Source organism: Pan troglodytes, chromosome 16 (genome assembly GCF_028858775.2).
Source record: "Pan troglodytes isolate AG18354 chromosome 16, NHGRI_mPanTro3-v2.0_pri, whole genome shotgun sequence".
Taxonomy (NCBI): Eukaryota; Metazoa; Chordata; class Mammalia; order Primates; family Hominidae; genus Pan; species Pan troglodytes.
Genome location: NC_072414.2, coordinates 42,940,205 through 42,963,161, shown reverse-complemented (window position 1 = coordinate 42,963,161; position 22,957 = coordinate 42,940,205). Strand labels below are relative to the sequence as shown.

General features: G+C 37.3%; 1 protein-coding gene and 1 pseudogene across 7 annotated transcripts in view; both read right to left on the bottom strand.

The window, feature by feature from the left end:
* AP4E1 (adaptor related protein complex 4 subunit epsilon 1) overlaps positions 1–22,957 on the bottom strand; it is a 98,272-nt gene that overhangs the window by 42,642 nt on the left and 32,673 nt on the right. For all 7 annotated transcript variants that reach the window (XR_010151687.1, XM_009429123.5, XM_001169245.6 and 4 more), the window contains 6 exons: positions 21,649–21,771; positions 21,438–21,547; positions 15,035–15,174; positions 13,254–13,366; positions 13,023–13,141; positions 4,415–4,717 (listed from right to left, as the gene is read on the bottom strand). Coding sequence is in view for 6 of the 7 variants with exons in the window: in XM_009429123.5 (XP_009427398.1) it covers positions 4,415–4,717; positions 13,023–13,141; positions 13,254–13,366; positions 15,035–15,174; positions 21,438–21,547; positions 21,649–21,771 (908 nt within the window). In the remaining variant the exon portion in view is untranslated. The remainder of the gene's footprint in view (positions 1–4,414; positions 4,718–13,022; positions 13,142–13,253; positions 13,367–15,034; positions 15,175–21,437; positions 21,548–21,648; positions 21,772–22,957) is intronic.
* Positions 17,111–18,679, bottom strand: LOC134808527 (DDB1- and CUL4-associated factor 13-like; annotated as a pseudogene).

Below are 22,957 nucleotides of genomic sequence, written 5' to 3'. Positions count from 1 at the left end.
GGGTGGGATTGCTGGGTTGTTTTTTTTGAAACAATTTTTGGTTTTTTGAAAACTCTCCGTGCTGTTTTCTATAATGGCTATCTTAATTTACATTCCTACTAACAGTGCATGAGTTTCCTTTTTTCTGCATCCTTGGCAACATTTGTTATTTTTTGTCTCCTTGATAACAGCCATTGTAACTGAAATAATATCTCATGGTGGCTTTGATTTACATCTCCCTGATGATTAGCGATGTTGAGCATTTTTTTGTTTACCTGTTGGCCATTTGTGTATCTTCTTTTAAGAAATGCCTGTTGATGACCTTTGCCCACCTTTAAATGGGATTTTTTTTTTTTTTTTTTTTTTTTTTGCTGTTGAATTGAGTTCCTTATATATTCTGGATATTAGTCCCTTGTTTGTAAATATTTTTCCCCAGTCTACAGATTGTTTCTTCACTCTATTGATTGTATCGTTTGCTGTGCATAAGCTTTTGACCTTAATACAGTCCCATTTGTCATTTTTGTCTTTTTTGCCTGTGCTTTTGAAGTCTTAGCCATAAATCTTTGCCTCAACCAATGTGCTAAAGCATTTCCTCTAAGTTTTCTTCTAGTAGTTTTATAGTTTTGGATCTTACATTAAATTCTTTAATTCATTGTGGGTTGATTTTTTTATATGGTGAGAGATAGGGATCTCGTTTCATTATTCTGCATGCTGATATCAAGGCTTTTCAACACTATTGAAGAGGGTGTCATTTCCCCAATATACATTCTTGGCACTTTGACCGAAAATCAGTTAGTCGTAAATACACGGATTTTTTTTCTGGGTTCCCTCTGTTCCATTGGTGTGTATGTCTTTCTTTATACCAATACCATGTTGTTTTGGTTACTACAGCTTTGTAGTATATTTTGAAATTGGGTAGTGTGATGCCTCCAGCTTTGTTCTTTTTGCTTAGTATTGTATTGGCTATTCAGAGTCTCATGGTTCTCTACAAATTTTAGGGTTGTTTTTTCTATTTCTGTGAAGACTGTCATTGGTATTTTGATAGTACATTGAATCCGTAGATTGCTTTGAGTAGTATGGGCATTTTAACAATATTCATGTGATCCATGAGCATGGGATATATTTCCATTTGTTTGTATCCTCTTCAGTTTCTTTTATCAGCCTTTTGAAGTTTTCCTTGTAGAGGTCTTCCACCTCCCTTGTTAAATTTATTCCAAGTATTGTATTGTATTGTATTGTATTTATTTACTTTGTAGCTATTGTAAATGGCATTACTTTCTTGATTTTTTTTTTTTTTTTTTCTGGCTTGGTGTATAGAAATGCTACTGATTTTTGTATGTTGATTTTTGTATCCTGGATCTTTACTGAATTCTTTTATTGGTTCTAAGAACTTTTTGTTCAAGTCTTTAGGTTTTTCTATATATAAGATCATGTCATCTGCAAAAAGGGACAATTTGACTTCCTCTTTTCCAGTTTAGATCCCTTTATTTCTTTCTTTTACCTGATTGCTCTGGCTAGGACTTCCGGTACTATGTTGAATAGGAGTGATGAAAGTGGGCATCCTTGCCTTTTTCCAATTCTTAGAGGAAGTGCCTTCAGTTTTTTCTTATTCATTGCAATATTGGCTTTGGGTTTGTCATATATGGGCTTTATGATGTTGAGTATTTTTTTTCTATGCTTTTTCTTGTGCGTTTTTATCATGATAGGATGTTGGATTCTACCAAATGAATTCTCTGCATCTATTGAGATGATCATATGGTTTTTGTCCTTTATTCCGTTAATGTGAAGTATCACATTTATTGATTTGTGTATGTTCAACCATCCTTGCATTTCTGGGAAAATTCCACTTGATCATAGTGTATTATCTTTTTGGTGTGTTATTGGATTCAGTTTTCTAGTATTCTGTTGAGAATTTTTGCATCTATGTTCATCTGGGATACTGGCTTGTAGTTTGTTATTGCTGTTGTGTCCTTGTCTAGTTTTGGTATCAGGGTAATGCTGGCCATATAAAATGAGTTAGGAAGAATGTCCTCCTCTTCGATTTTTTTGGACTAGTTTAAGAAGAGTTGGTGCTAGTTCTTCTTTATAAATTTGCCAGAATTCATTTGTAAAGCCATCTTGTAAGCTTTTCTCTGTTGGGAGACTTACTATTACTGATTCAATGTCATTATTCATTCAGGTTTTCTATTTCTTCCTTGTGCAATCTTGGTAGATGTGTCTAGGAATTTATTCATTTCCATCAGGTTTTCCAGTTTGTTAGTGTACAGTTGTTTATAATTGTCTCTAATAATCATTTATATTTCTGTGGTAGCCATTATAATGTCTACTTTTTTGTTTCTGGTTTTACTTATTTGAATCTTTTCTCTTTCTTGATTAGTGTAGCTAGCAGTTTATCAATTTTTTTTATTGTTCAAAATAACCAACTTTTTGTCTCATTGATTTTTTTTTTTGTATCTTTTTTATGTCTCCATTTTGTTTATTTCTGGTCTGATCTTTACTATTTATTTCCTTCTACTAATGTTGAGTTTGGTTTGTTCTTCCTTTCTAGTCCCTTGAGGTGCATCATAAGGTTGTTTGTTTGAAATCCTTCTACTTTTCTGATGTATGTGTTTATTGCTATAAACTTCCCTCTTAGCACTGTTTTTGCCATATTACATAGGTTTTGGTAAGTTGTGTTTGAATTTCCATTTTTATTAGATTCAAGAAATTTTTTTATTTCCTTCTTAATTTCTTCACTGACCTAATCATCACTCAGAAATATGCTGTTTTGATTTTCATATATTTGTTCAGTTTCCAAAGTACCTTTTATTATTGATTTCTAGTTTTATCACATGCAGCCTGAGAAGGTACTTGCTATGATTTTAATTTTTTCAAATTTGTTGAGACTTTTTTGTGGCCTAACATATGGTCTGTCCTGGAGAATGTTCCATGTGTTGATGAGAAGAATGTGTATTCTGCAGCTGTTGAATAAAATGTTCTGTAAATATCTGTTAGGTCCATTTGGTCTAGACTGAAAATTAAGTTTGATGCTTCTTTGTTGATTTTCGGTCTAGATGATCTGTCTTATTCTGAAAGTGATGTGTCAAGGTTTCCAACTATGACTGTATGGGGTTCTACCTCTCTCTTGAGCTTTAATAATATTTACTTTATATATATTTGCTTCAGTGTTGGGTGCATATGTATTTACAAATGTTATATGCCCTTGGTAAATTGATCCCTTCATCATTATATAATGACATTTCTTGTCTCCTTTATATTTTTTTTCCAAGTCCATTTTGTCTGATATAACATTAGCTACTCTTGCATGCTTTTGGTTTCTGTTTGCATGGTTATTTTTATTTATCCCTTCACTTTCAGTCTGTGTGTCTTTACAGGTGAGTGAGTTTCTTATAGGCAGCATATAGCTGGATCTTATTTTGTTATCTATTCAGCCAGCCTATATATTTTAATTGAGGAATTTAAACTGTTTTCATTAAAGGTTGTTATGGATAGGTGAGGACTTACTACTGTCATTTTGTTGATTGTTTTATACATTTTTTCCTTTCTTCCTTTTTCATTGTTTAGCTGGATGGATTTTGTGTGTGTGATGATAATATTTGATTCCTTTCTGTTTCTCATTTGTGTATCTGCCTTACCAGTGACTTTTATACTTTCATGTGTTTTCACATTGGTAGATATCTTTTCACTCCCAGATGTAAGACTCCCTCAAACATTTCTTTTAGGGTTGGTCTAGTGGGGATGAATTATCTCAGTTAGTATACTTACTTATCTGACAGTTTTTGGGGGTTTTTTTTCCAGCACTTTGAGTATATCTTCCCATTTTCTCCTTGCCTATAAAATAAGGTTTCTGCTAAGAAATCCACTATTAGTCTGATAGGAATACTCTTATATGTGTGACTTGATACTTTTCTCTTGCTGTTTTTAGAATTCTCTCTTTGTAATTTGACTTTTGTCAGTCTGACTATAATGTGCTTTGGTGAAGACCTTTTTAGATTGAATCTTTTTTTTTTTTTTTTTTGAGACAGAGTTTCATTCTTGTTGCCCAGGCTGGAGTGCAATGGTGCAATCTCAGCTCACCGCAACCTCTGCCTCCCAGGTTCAAGCAATTCTCCTGCCTCAGTCTCCCAAGTAGCTGGGATTACAGGCATGTACCACCATGCCCAGCTAATTTTGCACTTTTAGTAGAGATGGGGTTTCTCCACGTTGGTCAGGCTGGTCTCAAACTCCCAACCTCAGGTGATCCACCCACCTCAGCCTCCCAAAGTGCTGGGAGCTTTCAGATTCCCTGTCATACTAATGTGAGAAGGAACTCCAACGTTCACCTTAAATGCTACAGAAACCACATTTTGATATATTCCTGATATGTCACAAATGCAATAATTACTCTGTTTAATGACAACGCAATTTTTAAAAAGATGGAACACCAATGTCTTACCACCAAGTCTTCACAACTCCTGTCAACTGGAAGCAAGCTCTTCATAAGTTCCACATTCTCATGCAAATGTTTTAATTCAAATGCATGTTGTCTCATACAAGTATCCAAAGATATGGTAAATTCATGGATTAATCTCTCAACTGTATTAGAAGAGTGCGCCTGAGATGTCAATTTGGTCACAGCAGCAATTAACCAGGCTTTTGTTTCTGAAGACACAGAGTCATTCATAAGTAACTTGTAGAGCTTAGCTATAACTTCCTCTGGCATTTCCTTATCTAAGAGGTAGGAATATTCCCCTAATACCTGTAAATAAAACAAAGAGATATTTATATAGAAATATCAAGTTATACAGTAGACTATACTAAAATCTAAAGAAAGTACCTACTGCTAGAGTGAATTTAAAGTAGATTAAACATCCTCTCATGGTGAAAAAATTATTAAAGATACAACTGTATATTTTAGGTTCAAAATTATACCAATAATTCAAAATGGCTTTCCCCATCATTGTCATTAACAATATATAAAGCAGCATACCTTTACAAGTTTCTGAACTTCTGGAGTTGGTTGTTGGTTTTTATAAGCACTATCACATCCTGTTATTATTTTCCAGTAAGCACTTATTGATGGTTCTCATGTAATGATGGTTCTTACTACACGTAGTAAGAGGCACTTAAGGTGTTTCATTAAAAATACAGATTTCTAGGCTCCACCCCCAGATATTATGATTTAGTATGTCTGTGGTCCCCAAGGATATACATTTGAATATGCATCAGCTGATTCTGATGTAGACATTCCACAGAAGAGACTTTAAGAAACACTTATTGGCCAGGCATGGTGGCTAACACCTGTAATCCCAGCACTTTGGGAGGCCGAGGCGGGTGGATCACCTGAGGAGTTTGAAACCAGCCTGGCCAACATGGTGAAACCGCATCTCTAATAAAAATAAAAAAATTAGCTAGGTGTGGTGGCACACGCCTATAGTCTCAGCTACTCAGGAGGCTGAGGCAGGAGAACTGCTTGAACCTGGGAGGCAGATGTTGCAGTGAGCTGAGATCATGCCACTGCACTCCAGGCTGGGCAACAGAACAAGACTCTGTCTCAAAAAAAAAAAAAAAAAAAAAAAAAAAGAAACGCCTGTCTATGTCACACATCTAACTTAGGTGACATACAATCCTGTAAGTGAAAGAACGGATAGGGACAAGAGGCAGAGGAATTCTAGGCAGAAAAGGGTGGGGTCCCTGGAGAAGCCCCACCCGCAAGCCAGAAAGCCTGAGACCATGGCCCAAAGTGAGAACTTATATCCCTATTTTCCCATTCAAATGTTGCCTTTTCCTAAACCACCCATGGCCCTGCCCTGCCCTGCCCCATCCTGTGCCTATAAAGACCCCAGACTCAGCCAGCATAGAGGAAGAAGCAGCTGGATGTCAGAGAGAAGCGGCTTTACTTCAGAGGGACAGCTTGACAGCGTAACTTCAAAGAAGAATCCAGCCAGAGACGGCTGGACTTCTGGAGAACATTACCTTCACCGCCCCAGTCCGCCTGTCAGCTCCCCTTCCTGCCAAGAGCCACTTTCACTGGCAACAAAATCCCCTGCATTTATCATCCTTCAATTCATTTGTGTGACCTCATTTTTCCTGGAAACCAGATGAGAGCTCAGGAGTGAGTGCAGATACAAAAGGGCCCACTGAGCTGTTAACACTTAAGCCGTCTGCTGATGACAGAGCTAAAAGAGCACTGTAACATGCTCAATGGGGCTTCAGGAGTCGCGGGTACTCCCCACTAGATGCTGCCATGGGGCCCATACAGAGTTTTGCTCCTGCCAGAGCCCAAAAGCACTCACTCTGGCTCCTGCACCCGCTCACCTGCATGCTCACCCTCCCGCGAGGGGTTGAGAGCTACAGGATGAGTAAGTGAAGCACCCGTCTCAAAGCCCACAAAGGGGTCAAGGGGAATTTCCTGTTTCAGAATCATTAATAAACTGATAATTCAGGAAGTATGAAATCTCTCTGATATGGTTGGCTCTGTGCTCCCACCCAAATCTCACCTTGAATTGTAATAATCCCCCACATGTCAAGGGCAGGACCAGGTGGAAATAACTGAATCATGGGGGCAGTTTCCCCCATGCTGCTCTTGTGATAGTGAGTTCTCATGAGATCTGATGGTTTTATGAAGGGCTTCCCCTTTCACTCGGCTTCATTCTCTCTCCTGCCGCCCTGTAAAGAGGTGCCTTCTGCCTTGATTTTAAGTTTCCTGAGGCCTCCCCAGCCATGTGGAACTGTGAGTCAACTAAACCTCTTTTCTTTATAAATTACCCAGTCTCGGATATTTCTTCATAGCAGTGTGAGAATGGACTAATACACTTTCCTAAATGGTGTTTATGGAATACTTTCATGTCTTTGGTATAATATCGGCACCAGCAAGAAAAGGAGGCTGGGTGATAAGCAAGGGAAAATGTATAGCTAGTAAGAAGGAAGAGAAGAGAAGGAAAAAGAAATAGGACTAAATGAGTTCAATCCTTAAACAGTATGATAATTTTTAGGGTGGTTTTATAAAAAATGGAAGGTAGCTCCAGAAGAACAGGTAACATAAGTCCCAGTTCAAAAATCAATGGTAATGGATGTCTGCTTCTGGGAAGATGGAGAAAATGTATTTATCCCTATTCTTCCTACTAAGTATACCTAAAAACCCTTGATATTACATATAAAACATACAGCACATTATCTGTTGTCTCATTTACCTCAGACTGGATGTGGAGAGCCAGAACCTGGAAATGCCAATGGGCACAGACAAAAAGCCCCAAGAGTAGCCTGCCCTCTAGTCAATAAGCCAAGAGGACAGAAAAGTTTCAGACAATAACCCTCCTACTCCAGCCAAATACCACACAGAAAAATCTGCAGCCCCACCCACACCAGCAAAGGCAGAGTGGAGAATCAAGACTTCTACCCTTACCAGGCTGCAAGAGGTACCCCAAATTCCCCAGCAGGGTGGCAACTGAGAAGACTGAGTGGGGAGTCAGGACTTTCATCCCCACTGAGCTGTAGAGAGGCCTACTCCCCTGCAGTGTCAGTGGAGACTAGGCAGGGAGCCTGCACCTCACCTCTACCGAGGAGAAATACAGTGTCCCTGCCTTTCTCTGATGGGAGTGTGTCAGTGGAAGCCTGATGGAGTCAGGATTTTCCCCACTGTTCAGCAAGCCACCCCCTCATAGTGTCAGTATAGGCCACAGAACTGAAGATGTCAATACCCTTCTCTCAACAATTAATAGGACTAGACCAAGAATCAGCAAGGATACAGAAGAACTCAACAACACCATCACAACAGACTTTATAGAACACAACACCCAGAAAAAGCAAAATAGATCATCACCAGCCATCAGAGAAATGCTAATCAAAACCACAATGAGATACCATCTCACACCAGTTAGAATGGTGATCATTAAAAAGTCAGGAAACAACAGGTGCTGGAAAGAATGTGGAGAAATAGGAATACTTTCACACTGTCGGTGGGACTGTAAACTAGTTCAACCATTGTGGAAGACAGTGTGGCGATTCCTCAAGGATCTAGAACTAGAAATACCATTTGATCCAGCCATCCCATTACTGGGTATATACCCAAAGGATTATAAATCATGCTGCTATAAAGACACATGCACACGTATGTTTATTCACAATAGCAAAGACTTGGAACCAACCCAAATGTCCATCAATGATAGACTGGATTAAGAAAATGTGGCACATATACACCATGGAATACTATGCAGCCATAAAAAGGATGAGTTCGCGTCCTTTGTAGGGACATGGATGAAGCTGGAAACCATCATTCTCAGCAAACTATCGCAAGGACAGAAAACCAAACACCACATGTTCTCACTCATAGGTGGGAATTGAACAATGAGAACTCTTGGAACAGGAAGGGGAATATCACACACTGGGGCCTGTTGTGGGGTAGGGGGACGGTGGAGGGATAGCATTAGGAGATATACCTAATGTAAATGACGAGTTAATGGGTGCAGCACATCAACATGGCACATGTATACACATGTAACAAACCTGAACGTTGTGCACATGTACCCTAGAACTTAAAGTAACTTTTCAAGCAAACACAGAACATATACCAAGATAGACTGTGCCTTGAACCGTAAAACAAACCTCGAATTTGAAAGAACTGAAATCATACATAGTATTTTCTCTAATCACAATGAAAGCAAACTAGAAATCAGTAACAGAAAGATAACAGAAAATTTTCTAAACACTCAGAAACTAAACAATACTCTTCTGAATAATCCATGACTCAAAGATAAGTCCCAAGGGGGGGAAAAACAACAACAACAAACTGAACTATTGAATGAAAATTCAGTTGAGATTTTTCTTTAAGAAAACTGAATTTATAATTTAATAACTCCCCCAAAAATCTACAAGTCCAGATGGTTTCACTGGAAAATTCCACCAAATTTTTAAAGCAGAATTAACAGCAATTTTATGCAAACTCTTCCAGAAAATAGGAGGGCACATTCCCAAGTCATTTTATGAAACTAGTATTACTTTGATACCAAAACTGGAATACCACAAAAATGAAAACGACAGACCAATAGCCCTCATGACACTAGATAAAATTCTTAACAAAGTCTCAAGAAATCTACAAGAACACTCCTAGAACTATTAAGTTAGTTCAGCAAGACTGTAGGATACAAGATCGAAATACAAAATCTATTGTATTTGTATATACATTTGGCCCTCTGCATCTAAAGGGGATTGGTTTCAGGACTCCCTGTGGATGCCTGAATCCGAAAATAGTACTGAACCCAACTGCCATCAATTGGAACATGCTTCTGATCACGTCTTCCACTCACAAATTTAATGCCTTTTCCATCTTAACTAAGATCTCATCACGCACTGTGACCATAACTTTTGTAATTTAAGGTATGACAGCAAAACAGGATTTTTTTTTTCCTTCTTCACCATTTCACAGAGGCAATTTCCCTTCTTACTGTAGAACTTTACATCCTCAGCATATGATGTTTTTCTTTCCTCATTAAGTCAAGAACTTTCACCTTTTCACTTAAAGGAACCATTTTTATAGCTTCTCTTTGGCATATCCAAATTGCCAGCATCGCAACTCTTGTGCTGTGGGGCCATGATTAAGTAAATAAAGGTTTACTACAATATAAGCACTGCAATAATGCTACAGTTCATCTGAAAACCTAGACAGCTACTAAGTGACTAACAGGCAGGTAGTGTATACAGCATGGATACACTGGACAAAGGAATGATTCAGGTCCCAGCTGGGGCAGAGCAGGATGAAGCAGGATGGCTCAAGATTTCATCATGCTACTCAGGACAGCACATAATTTAAAACTTATAAATTGTTGATTTCTGGAATTTTCCATTTCGTATTTTCAGACCATGACTGGCCACAGGTAACTGAAACTGCAGAAAGCAAAACTACAGATAAGGGGGCTGACTGTACATGACCTGTATGCTGTAGAAAGAAATAAAAGACAATCTAAATTAAGTGGAGTGACATGCCACGTTCATAGACAAAAAAAAACTAATGGCCACAAAAACCAATAATCAATTCAGGAAGGATAATCAACACTAAAGCCATTGAAGATAGCTGAGGAAAAGATATTTGCACAGCCTCATAGAATCACCTCACAAATTAGTTATAAATTACAAAAAGGAAAGATACCTTTATAATGCAAAGATCTGGAGGTCACCATCTTTTTTTTCCTCCCTTTGGTAGAGACTAGGTCTCACTTTGTTGCCCAAGCTGATCTCAAACTCTGGCTTCAAGCAATCCTCCCACCTCCCAAAGTGCTGGGATGACAGGAACGAACCACTGCACCAGGCCACCATCTTAACCCAAACTTATAAACTTACAATCACCAATAAGTGGACAAACTGATATTATATATATCCTGATATGATGCAGTAGGAAATACACAACATTGCCTATGTAGTATTCTCACTAAAAATGTTTAACCTGAACAAAAATAATTAGATATCCAGAATGTAGGACATTCTATAAGTTAACAGTAGTCATCCAAAACAAACAAAAAAATCAGTCATAAAAACCAAAAGAAAGTGGGGTTCATTATAAATTAAAAAAGGATAAAGAGACATAAGTAAAGGCAATTTGTGATCCTCAACTGGATCTGGGATTGAAAGGAGGAGAATAATAGCCCTAAGAGACATTTTTTGGTACAACTCCATAAATCAGAGTATGGACAGTATAGCGGGTGATATTAACGAATTACTGTACACTTCTTTTTTTTTTTTTTTTTTGAGATGGAGTCTTGCTGTGTCGCCCAGGCTGGAGTGCAGTGGCGTGATCTTGGTTCACTGCAACCTCCGCCTCCTGAGTTCAAGCGATTCTCCTGCCTCAGCCTCCCGAGTAGCTGGGACTACAGGTGCGTGCCACCATGCCTGGCTAATTTTTTGTATTTTTAGTAGAGTTGGGGTGTTACCATGTTAGCCAGGATGGTCTCGATCTCCTGACCTCGTGATCCACCCACCTCGGCGTACCAAAGTGCTGGGATTACAGGCATGAGCCACCGCGCCCAGTGTCTTTACACTTCTTGGGTATGACAACAGTTTTATACTTATGTCATTCATAGAAGATTCATGTTGAGGTTTTAGGAGTGAAGTGTCACAGTGTCTGCAATTCAATTCTAAACAGCTCAGCAAAACAAACTGTATATAGGTAGACCTAGATATACCTATAGATGCAGATACAGTAAAACAAATGTACTTAAAAATATTTAACTGGGCCGGGTGAGGTGGCTCACACCTGTAATCCCAGCACTTCGGGAGGCTGAGGCAGGTGGATGACCTGAGGTCGAGAGTTCGAGACCAGCCTGGCCAACATGGCAAAACCCCATCTCTGCTAAAAATACAAAAATTAGCCAGAAGCAGTGGCGTGTGCCTGTAATCCCAGCAACTCGGGATGCCAAGACAGGAGAATTGCTTGAACCCAGGAGGCAGAGGTTACAGTGAGCCGAGATCACGCCACTGCACTCCAGTCTGGGTGACAGAGAAAGACTCTGTCTCAAAAAAAAAAAAAAAAGAAAAGAAAATTAACTGAAAAAACTAAACTAAAAGTATATTTCATTATCTTAGTCTTTTAACTTTTCTGCAGATGAGAAAAGAAAAATTTTTAAGTAAAAATCTGGGGAAAATTTAAGCTAACATGCTAACATTTGGCAATTCTATAAAATATTAAAATGTGCATACCATATCACTTCTCTAAATCTCCCCTAAAGAAACACTCACCTATATGCACAAGAAAGAATACATAAAGGTAATGACCTGTATGCAATTACATGTGATTACATTACACAAAATTGTGACCTCTGTCTTGAAAAAAAACTGATCTCCACTACTGGCTTTGATGAAGCAGGCGGCCCTGTTGGGAGGCCACATGGCAAGAAACTGAAAGCAGCTCTAGCAGCTAAGGACAGCCTACAGTTGACAGGATGCAAGCGAAACCCTCAGTCACAAAAACTCAGCCACGAGAAAATGAATTCTGCCAACAACCACACGAGCTCGAAAGTCAAGCTTCAGGTGAGACAGTAGCCCTAGCCAACACCTTGACTGCAACCCTGTGAGACCCTAAGCAGAGAACCCAGCTAAGCCATACCTGGACTCTCGACCCACAGAAACTATGAGATAATGAATTTGTATTGTCTTAAGCCACTAAGTTTGTGGTAACATTGTTATGCAGCATAAGAAAACTAATATAGCACAGATAGCCTATCAATGATAGACTGGATAAAGAAAATGTAGTACATATACACCATGGAATACTATACAGCCATAAAAAGGAACAAGATCATGTCCTTTGCAGAGACATGGATGAAGCTGGAAGCCATTATTCTTAGCAAACTAATGCAGGAACAGAAAACCAAATACCGCATGTTCTCACTTATAAGTGGGAGTTGAACAATGAGAACACAGGACACACGGAGGGGAACAACACACACAAGCGCCTATCAGGGAGGGTGGTGGGGCTGGAGAGCTTTAGGAAAAAGAGCTATTGTGTACTAGTCTTAATACCTAGGTGATGTGTTAATAGGTGCAGCAAAAAACACCATGGCACACGTTTACCTATGTAACAAACCTACACATCCTGCACAGGTACCCTAGAACTTAAAAAATAAAATAAAATAAAAAAGAAGAAGAAAAGAAGTTAATAATGTAAGTATTCAGCACTGTGCCTGGTACCTTGAAAATGCCTCTTAAAGATGAACCTCCTTCTATTTGGTTAAAATAAAGATAATTTACTGGTTATAATTTTTTAAAAAAGAAAACTAATATAGTAGAGATAAATGAGTATTCAAATATTCAAACACGGATGCATATAAAAAACACAACAAAAACATTGTAAACACAAACAGACAAGTAAATACCTATATTTAGAAGACCAAACAAGTGAGATGGCAGAGAGAAAACACAAAGTAAGTAGTTAAGTGACAGATGGTGGCCATTTGAAAAACTGACAGCTGAAGGAGTTAGCTGAGTAAAGCGAATGGTTTCTGAAGAAAATATGTTAACATTTGGTTTGTATTAAAAATGTTATAAAAATTTATGATTTAAGGTACTTTGCTCACCCAACTCATAACTTGAAGAAATCTCTGTGGATAGAACACATTTTCCATATCCAGTAAGGTGAGATAAGACTGAACTGCATAGAGTCTTAATTGCTGATCTTCTGTTTCATCATCAAAACCTACAAAGAAATTGATACACCATTTTAATTTCCACAAACTTATCTAAGGACTCTGTAATAAAAACATTTAACTTTAAAATGTTTACTTTACAGAATATAATAGTCTACCAACCTTCCGCTAGTAGTCTCAGAAAGTTATTGGGAATATCAGGATGCATTACATCTCCTCCTACTGAAAACACAGCATTCATTGTCTGAATAAACCATGCATTATCAGGAGCATATGTGTCCACAGTGTTAAGAACAAGTACACTTCCAAATGCTACTTATTAAAATTACCCTTCTGTAGCAATCTTTTAAAAAATAACCCCAATTCATCCTAGTATGGCAGTTTTACCTTTAACCTCTGCCATAAATTGTTCTGTACCCCAGTTTTATGTAAAATAGGTACTCAGTAGAAGCTTATTTAATAAACTTAATAAACTGAGTTTATGTCACTTTGGCACCACACTTGCACAAAACGGTCATCCAATAAATAAATGTGAAATAACTGAAAGAAACAAACCAGCTAACTAGATGCAAATAATGGAAAATTATATTCTTCAAAGAATTCACTTCAAAGAAGCTAAATATTGTTGTACGTCTACTTGAACAAATTGTTTAGCATCTTTTCTTTTTTTCCTTTTTTTTTTTTTTTTTTTTGAGGCAGAATCTTGCTCTGTTGCCAAGCCTGGAGGGCAGTGGTGCGATCTTGGTTCACTGTGACCTCCGCCTCCTGGGTTCAAGCAATTCTCCTGCCTCAGCCTCCCGAGTATCTGGGACTACAGGTGCACACCACCATGCCCGGCTAAATTTTTTTGTGTTTTAGTAGAGACAGGGTTTCACTGTGTTGCCCAGGCTGGTCGCAAACTCCTGAGCTCAGGCAATCCTCCCGCCTCTGCCTCCCAAAGTGCTGTGATTACAGGTGTTTAGTCTCTTTTCTAATCTGTTCCTCATCAGTTCTAAAGTTCTATCATTCTGCTAGCCAGAGCTACAGCACTGACTAGGACAAAACTACACTTAAGCAATTTCCAATATAATTTCATTAACAGCATTCACTCACTCTTTTTTATAATTAAACAGTAACTTTTTTTTTTTTTTTTTTGAGACGGAGTTTCGCTCTTGTTGCCCAGGCTGGAGTGCAATGGTGCAATCTCAGCTCACTGCAACCTCCGCCTCCCAGGTTCAAGCGATTCTTCTGCCTCAGCCTCCCTAGTAGCTGGGATTACAGGCATGCGCCACCACACCCGGCTAATTTTGTATTTTTAGTAGAGACAGGGTTTCTCCATGTTGGTCAGGCTGGTCTCAAACTCCCGACCTCAGGTGATCCGCCTGCCTCAGCCTCCCAAAGTGCTGGGATTACAGGCATGAGCCACTGCGCCCGGCCTAAACAGTAACATTTTTTAATGAATGGAATATCCTTATGATCTGTAAAGTTCTTCTGACTTTTAAGAAACAAACATGAAGAAGAGTAACATGTTAATAGAGTTCCCAACTACTTAATTGTGACAATTTCCAGCTTAAAACAATAAAGGATAAGCTTTAGCATCCTGACCACTCCCACACACCCTCCACTTTCCCCAAAAAGCAAGAACTTTTACTCAGAAAAGAAATCAAGATAGAAGTAGAGACGAGGCAGGACTGAAAGAGGAATAAAGAGGATAAAGGTTCCTCTATCTTCCTGCTCAAAATACTGGACTACATGAATAAAAGAAACCAGCAAAAAAAAAAAAAAAAAGCCATCTCCTAAGAGGTCTACACAAATCCCTTTTTCTGACAAGAGAGGCTTGAAAATCAGGAATAAAAAGTATTGCTAGGTCTCTGAACTCAACTTGCAAGTGACCATATCTATACCAATCATCTTAAAGTCACTGCATAACTATTTTAAGACTCATGGTCGAAATAAAAGGATATTTCTCAGCCAGCTCTGCTATTTTGCCGACCAAATTGACGATGACATACTCTTCTTTGCTCTGATGTAAATATTCAAGCATTTTCTGGACAATAACTGTTATATTCTGTGCATTAGTAATTCTGTAAAGAAGTTCCAGAGTCTATTTAAAGAAGAAAAATTAAAAACAATATTATAAAACTATGCATAACACCAATGAGTACAGTAACATAAAGGTTGACCATACAGTTGATTCTTCTACTTTTATGGAGATCTACTGGGTAGTCAGTTAACAGGTAAGAAATGCAAATTTCAATGAAAAGCTTAAGAAAGGTAAAACTATCATCAAAAAATGAATTATGATCAATTCCAATGTCTATAAGCTTTCTACTGAGATAATCACAACCTGACATCTCTACATGACAGAACACTTAGAGACTAAAAAGTTAAAATACAATAGATATATATTTTCTAAAAACATAACAGCCCTTAAATATATATTACCTACAGCTATGGGTGTATATATATGCAAGTGTATGTATGTGTGTATAAATCTAGTCTTGGAAACTATTTCCCATGCTACAGAAGACAGCAGACTATTTCCCAAACAACAGAAGACACCACTTGAGTGGGTTAGGTAATTGAAGGCAAACAGGTTTTGTTTGGATGGACAAAGACTGGTGGCTCAAATGCTTCAAAGCCTAGGTTCAAAATCTCAGTCATCAAGGAAGAACTGTTTTATAGCTACTTTTTTTTTTTTTTTTTTTGAGACAGGGTCTTGCTCTGTCATCCAGGCTGTAGTGCAGTGGTACAATCTCAGCTCAATGCAACCTCCACCTCCTGGGCTCAAGCAATCCTCCCACCTCAGCCTTCCAAATAGGTGGGACTACAGGACGTGCCACCATGCCCAGCTAATTTTTTGATATTTTATAGAGATGGAGTTCGACCATGTTGCCCAGGCTGCTCTTGAACTCCTGGGCTCAAGTGATCCTCCCACCTTGGCCTCCCCAAGTGTTGGGATTACAGGCATGAGCCACTGTGCCTGGCCTGTAGCTACTTTCTTTCTTTTCTTTTCTTTTTTTTCTTGAGATGGAGTCTCACTCTGTAGCCCAGGCTACAGTGCAGTGGGAGGATCTCAGCGTGCCACCAAGCCTGGCTAATTTTTGTATTTTTAGTAGAGATCGGGTTTCACCATGTTGGCCAGGCTGGTCTCGAACTCCTGACCTCAGGTGATCCGCCCACCTCGGCCTCCCAAAGTGCTGGGATTACAGGTGTGAGCCACAGCGCCCAGCTGCTACAGCTACCTTCTAAGTGCTGAGGAATATACCTCTTGCTGCTTCAAATAAGATGAAGGAAGACCAATACCAGAGTAAGCTCCCATTTGCATGGCTTGCCACAGCTCTAGATTAAGGTTTCAAAAATATAAGTCTCAGAAATCAATATGAGAAATACTGAGAAAGCATCATTTATTGGTGTTTTAGGATCAGCAATATTAGCTGCAAGATAATTTCCACATATTTGTCAAACTTGCTCAATATATTTAGGGTTCTAATTTTTCAATCCTTACAGCCAGGACTTAAAGCAGAAAGGATAACATATTTTGAAAGATTTTTTTTTCAACGCTGAAAGGAAGTTTTATTATCTTAACTTGACCCAAATTATAATAATATTTATAAAAGTTATATAAATGCAGACTGATTGTTTTGTAAGAGTCGAAAAGCCAAATATAAGTAAAGCACTAGAAATACATTCAGTTATAAAAAGTTGACATTCTTCTAAATGTTATGTGGAATCATAGGAAGAAACATCATTGTAATTATTATTCAAAGTAATGTTAAAGATAACATAAGAGACGTTGGGTCTTAAATGTCAATTTGAATGTGCAGTGTCTACAATAATAGATCAGAGAGAATATACAGAGTATATCTGTAATTAAAACAGGAAAAATGAGTTAGTTGCAAATACTGTATTCTTCAATAAAAGAATGCAGATTAAGGATAAAACAGTTAGATAGTCTTTATCAACTAGGCCACCTTTAAGGATCATTTTTCAGGGTAGCTAAAAGGAGCAACAATAAAGCTCTACACATGTAACTAAAATGTACGCAATTAATCTAGTCCCAGCACTTTAATTTGTAGAGTTCTCAAATCAAAAGTAACAAATAATTGTACATCAGGATTGTTAGGAATACCAATTATTTTACAACTGCCCCTACGTGTTTCTTCTTCTCTGACACAATTGGCACAGATCCAGGCTTGCTGTGTTTAATACGATTCACTTCCTTTCTTCGACGAGCTTCTTTCATGATGCGCTGTTCCTGAATCTGGCTGTAGATAGATTTTGGTAGATGTCAATGACAAGCTATACATTTTATATGAGGATGATGCTGAAATTTCTCCTTCAATTTCTAGTTATAATCCTTAGCTGCTTTTTCTCATGATGTAAGCACACCAAATTTTTCAGAAGCATTAGCTTTCCACAGGCAAATGTTCATTTCATCAGATCCACACATAATATACTTGCTGTCAGAAGTCCATTTTACACAGATAACATGTTGCATTCGCTTTGTGTGATATACCTCCCTGCTTCAACTGTTGTCTATAGGAAAGATACAAATAGCTTTATCGAAACTAGCAGACACAAACTCTTTCCCAGTGGGAGGGTAATCCATGTCAAGCACTGCAGATACATGATCCATATGGAACATTACAGGAGTGTTCGGTGCACACATATCAAAAGTATGTAAGTTATAGTCTTCATTTGCTGCCGTAAAAATGAAAGCTTCCATAGGGTTCCAACAAACTGTATTTGTTCTCATATCTAATATAACCTTTTTCAAAGGAATAGCTTGCCTCATGTCATACAGTACTATATTCCTGTCAGACGCACAAACTTCCCAAGAGAAATGTCTCGATTGGGTTAAATTTAACACTACTTACACTGTCAAATCCCCAGGTCATTGAACATACAGGATTAGTTCTTTATTCATCCCAAATGTCTACTTGCTGTCCACATGTGGCAAAAACAGCTTCTTTACAGTGATGATAAACCCCAGTATACACTGTCTTTCCTAATGTTGTAGGTAATGGTTCTTCCTCATCTCCATAGCCTGGCCCATCCATTTTCCATTGTTTCACAGTTTTGTCACCACCAACGGTGAAAAAAGAAGTCCCACAAAAGTGAGTACGTATTCCTTATACAAAGCCTTCATGTGCTTGTATTGTACGGATACATTTCTGTTGAGTCAGGTTCCAAATTCTAACCTCTCCATCACACGCCCCAGAAAGGACAGTAGCCAGGTTCTTTGGATGCTTTGCCAAGCAACTGACTCCATCTTGGTGACCATCCAGCAAAGCAAGGAATGGTTTTGCAAATACTCATTCCATTTTGGTAGCATTTAAAGCTCTTACATATTCTCATGGGACCTCAAAAGGATGTAAGGTAGGATCATAGTTTCTTAGAACTCTCTGTAAGTCCAACTTGGTTTCACAGACATAATTGTCCAGATTCTGGCTCAGTATCTTCATCCTCATCTTGGTTGCTCTTCTGGCCGGACTCCATGAGCTCTTCGCTGTGAGTTCTGTCCACTGCCTGATTTTTTTTTTTTTAACTGTTTTAGTTAATGTGTAACACCACTTAAATCTAAAAATACATAGGTCACCCCAACAATAGCTTTCAACTTATGGAGCTGCTTCAGACATGCTCCCTGTGAACTCCAAATTATGTTATATAGTTTTAGATAACATACATCAAATTTATTTCCTATTCTAAGACCATGAAATATGGCATTTCCAGAACTGAATGGGGTATAGTGTTACAAACTGTATTGCCAGAGGTCTTTTCTATTCAGACTTGGTAGCTCCCTCTCACCTTCTCTCCTCCTGTATATGACAGAGGTAATAAAACCTGGTAAAAGGGAATCCTACCCCAAGCTACAGATCACTGAACATCCAAGGACCAAAGTTCTCGCCGTATCATTTGATAGAGGTTAGAAGTGACAACAGCATTGAAGAGACAGTACTTTAGTGCCATCTTTGGGCACCAAGGATACTCAGTAACTCCTCAAAGAATTCAAATCACTTTTCTCACTGCAGGTAAGGGACCAAACAGATCAACCTTCATAATTTTAAAAGTCACCTATTTTCCCTTTGACTCTGATTTTTAAGTGAAAGGATAATTATGAAATACAATAATATTATAAACCCCCTATCTGTGGTTTTGCTTCCCATGGCTTCAGTTACCCACAGTCAAACAATCTAAAAAATATTAAATGGAAAATTCCAGAAATCAATAATTCATAAGTTTTAAATTGCATGCCTTTCTGAGTAGCATGATAAAATCTTGCACCATCCTACTCCATCTGGGACATGAATCATCCCTTTGTATTCACACTGTATATGCTACCAGCCCATTAGTCATAAAGTAGCCATCTTGGTTATCAGATTGAAAATATATAAATATATACATGGTTCAATACTATCTATGGTTTCAGGCATCCAATGGGTGTATTAGAACATATTTCCATAAATAAGTGGGGACTACCAAATAGCAATAAGAGAAAACTGTACCTAAGTCAACTTTGTTCAACTTAGTACTCAACTATACAAAGGAAATGCATGCTCTGTATCTGTTAAAGCAGAACGGCTGTATAATTATTTGTTACTGTCTCTTCGAGCCTTCTTATTTTTCTAGGATGTCTACACGCAGAAATTAGTACATCTGCAAACTGCCCAGATCCAAGGCATGTAACAATTTTCAGACTACTAAAAATATGAAATAAATAAATATATATGAAGGCAAATTTTTTAAAAAATGTGTTTCAAATGCCTTTTAAAATTTAAAATTTGTAATCTTCAAAAATTATAGTTGTTTAATGTAATAGTGTTCTCTCAATAAACTCTCCTATTCTTAGCTCACTGCTTTTAAGATATTTAGATGTTTAGTATTTAGTAGATTCTCTTTTTTTAAGAATGTAATCATGTCCTTTGCAGCAACATGGATGCAGCTGGAAGCCATTATCCTAAGTGAATTAATGCAAAAACAGAAAATCAAATAGCACTTGTTCTCACTTATAAATGGGAGCTAAACAATGGGTACACATGGATGTAATGATGAAACAATAGACACTGGGGACTCCACAAGCAGGCAGGGAGGGCAGGAGGGGAAAGGAATGAGTTGAAAAACTACCTACCCAGTACTATGTTCACTATTTGGGTGATGGGTTCAATAGACGCCCAAATCTCAGCACTACATAAAATGTCCATGTAATAAACCCACACATGTATCCCCTGAATCTAAAATTTTTTTAAAAAATATTTTTAAATCTTTGCTATTTTTATAAATAGAATTTTTTACTCTTAACTAGGTCCCATATACCATTTGAAATAAAGATATTGAATGATTTCTTCCATAAGAATTAAAAGGAATATTTATATAGACACCCAAGTAGACATTGAAGCAAATTTACAAAAAGAAAAAGTTGGAAAGAAGTATATTATTATTATAAGTGATATATATAATTATATATATAAAAATGTAATATACAAAAGTAATATATATAACATATAGTATATGCTATGTATATGTTATATATAATATACAGACATATATGATGATGATATTATTAATCCTTTCCTTCCAAGAAGTTCAAATCATTTTATGAATATCTTCATTAATTCTTTCAATACTTCTATCTATTTGGTAGGAAATTAATTAATTTTATAGATATAAAAGAGAACAATGAGAAATCATTAATTAACATCAACTGCATCTTAAATTGTACAATAACAGGAAATTGTACTAATAGGAAGACCTGGGACCAGAATTCAGGTCTCCTATTGGTATGATGCTCAGATCGAAATTATATTAATGAACCCACACAGATGACTGGACCTAATTCCTTCAACTCATAATTTAAAGACATTCCTGTGGACACTGACATAGTACTTTTTAGAAAAGTTACTTAAACTTTAGTAAAAATAAATAAGCTGGGCACAGTGGCTCACACCTGTAATCCCAGCACTTTGGGAGGCCAAGGCAGGCAGATCACTTGAGGTCAGGATTTCAGGATCGGCCTGGCCAATATGGTGAAACCCCGTTTCTACTAAAAACACAAAAATTAGCCACGCCTGGTGGCACACACCTATAATCCCAGCTACTCAGGAGGCTGAGGCACGAGAATCACTTGAACCCAGGAGGTGGAAGTTGCAGTGAGCTGAGATCATGCCACTGCACTACAGCCTGGGTGACAGAGTGAGATTCTGTCTCAAAATAGAAAACAAAAAAAGGATTAAATACATCCAAAAGTTAAAATATACACACGAGCAAACATACACACTGCCCACCACTTTAATCTCTCTACACAATGCCAACAAAATTTTTAAAAATTTTAACACTTCACATATACTATTCAAAATACCAGTTTACCTCTCTTTTAATAATGGGATCAAGATGATCTAAACATTCAATTATTGTCATCTGGTGTTGAAGAGCCAGAGTAGGATCCTGTTGGATAACATAGGTAAGAGCCTTCAGTCCTAGAAACAAAGACACATTATACAAAGTGAATTGAAACAAATACACAGCAAATTTCAAAAGCTATCTCTGTAATTTCTGTCAAAAGAACCAATCATCTTACCTAAATATTTTAGATTTATTTTAGGTGACAGAACAAATTTTCCAATGCACTTGGCAGCCTTCTCAAGTAATTCCGATTTAGGATAAATAGAATAGACTGTATGCACACATTCAAACAAAATAGCTAGAAAAAGAAACATAAAAATGGCAGGTATCATGGTAAGGTATAACAAAACAATGTATTTGTGTAGAACTTGTAATAAAACTAATTGGAAAGTCCATTTTAGTCAGAAATCTTATTTATGGACTTTTCACAGAAACAAACGCTACTACTTTCAGGCTTACCCAGTTACTAGGATTAGGTTACCACAATACAATGTTCAAAAAATTATATTTACTGGTAATAATTATGCATTTATTAATGGAACAAGTATTTACTGAACACCGCCTATGTGCCAGGCATGGTTTCAGTACTATGAATATAGCAGTGAACAAAACAGATGGAAAAAAACATACTGCCCTCAAGGAGCTCACATTCTAATGGAAACATCAATAACATATTCATTATTCCTATATAAAAAGATATTTCCCATGTTCCTTTAATGCTTTAAAATGGTTTATTCTCAAATAGTTTCGACCATTTACGTGCCAAAATCGTGTATGTAGTTTATCTCAACATAATCATTTTATAGGATGATCCAGTATTTATTTCAAAGATACAGTCCCTACTCATAAATCTTCAAACTATTCTTTAAAATAACCTCAAAGCACATAAAATAATCTACTGGACATCTTGATAGCATTCAAATTTTATTTTCTGATACATTCGAAAGTCTCATCACTATGACAGATGATCAAAGTGAATGATCAAAATGGACACTAAAGTTTTTTTCAAATTATTTGAAAAAGCATGAGTCATGCGGTTGGAGCTTTGCCATGGTAAAGAAAAATCACTGAAAGGACATTAAGTCTTATGTGTTCTATGGAATCATAGTATCAGAAGTGTGACACAGTGAAGGTACAGAATCAACACTTAAAAACTGTTCTAGTACAAGTTGAAGTATATCAAGTGTCCTGATACAATCACTCCTTCTCTATTTCCAAAAGCTTAAAATATAACCAGACATTCTCTTTATGTACAAAATATATACTGAATATTCAGCTAGCTATGTTTTACACTATGTTGCCTATCGATTAATGCACAAATAAATTTTGTGGAAAAAACTTCTATAAACCTCTGTCTTTTTCTCAAATTTACAAGGAAAGAAAAGACAAAAAAAAAATTTTAAACCTCTTCTAAACAGAGACAGAAAAAAAATCAGATATATTAATTTTTCTTTAAGAAAGGAACTGACTTTAAATGAAAACTA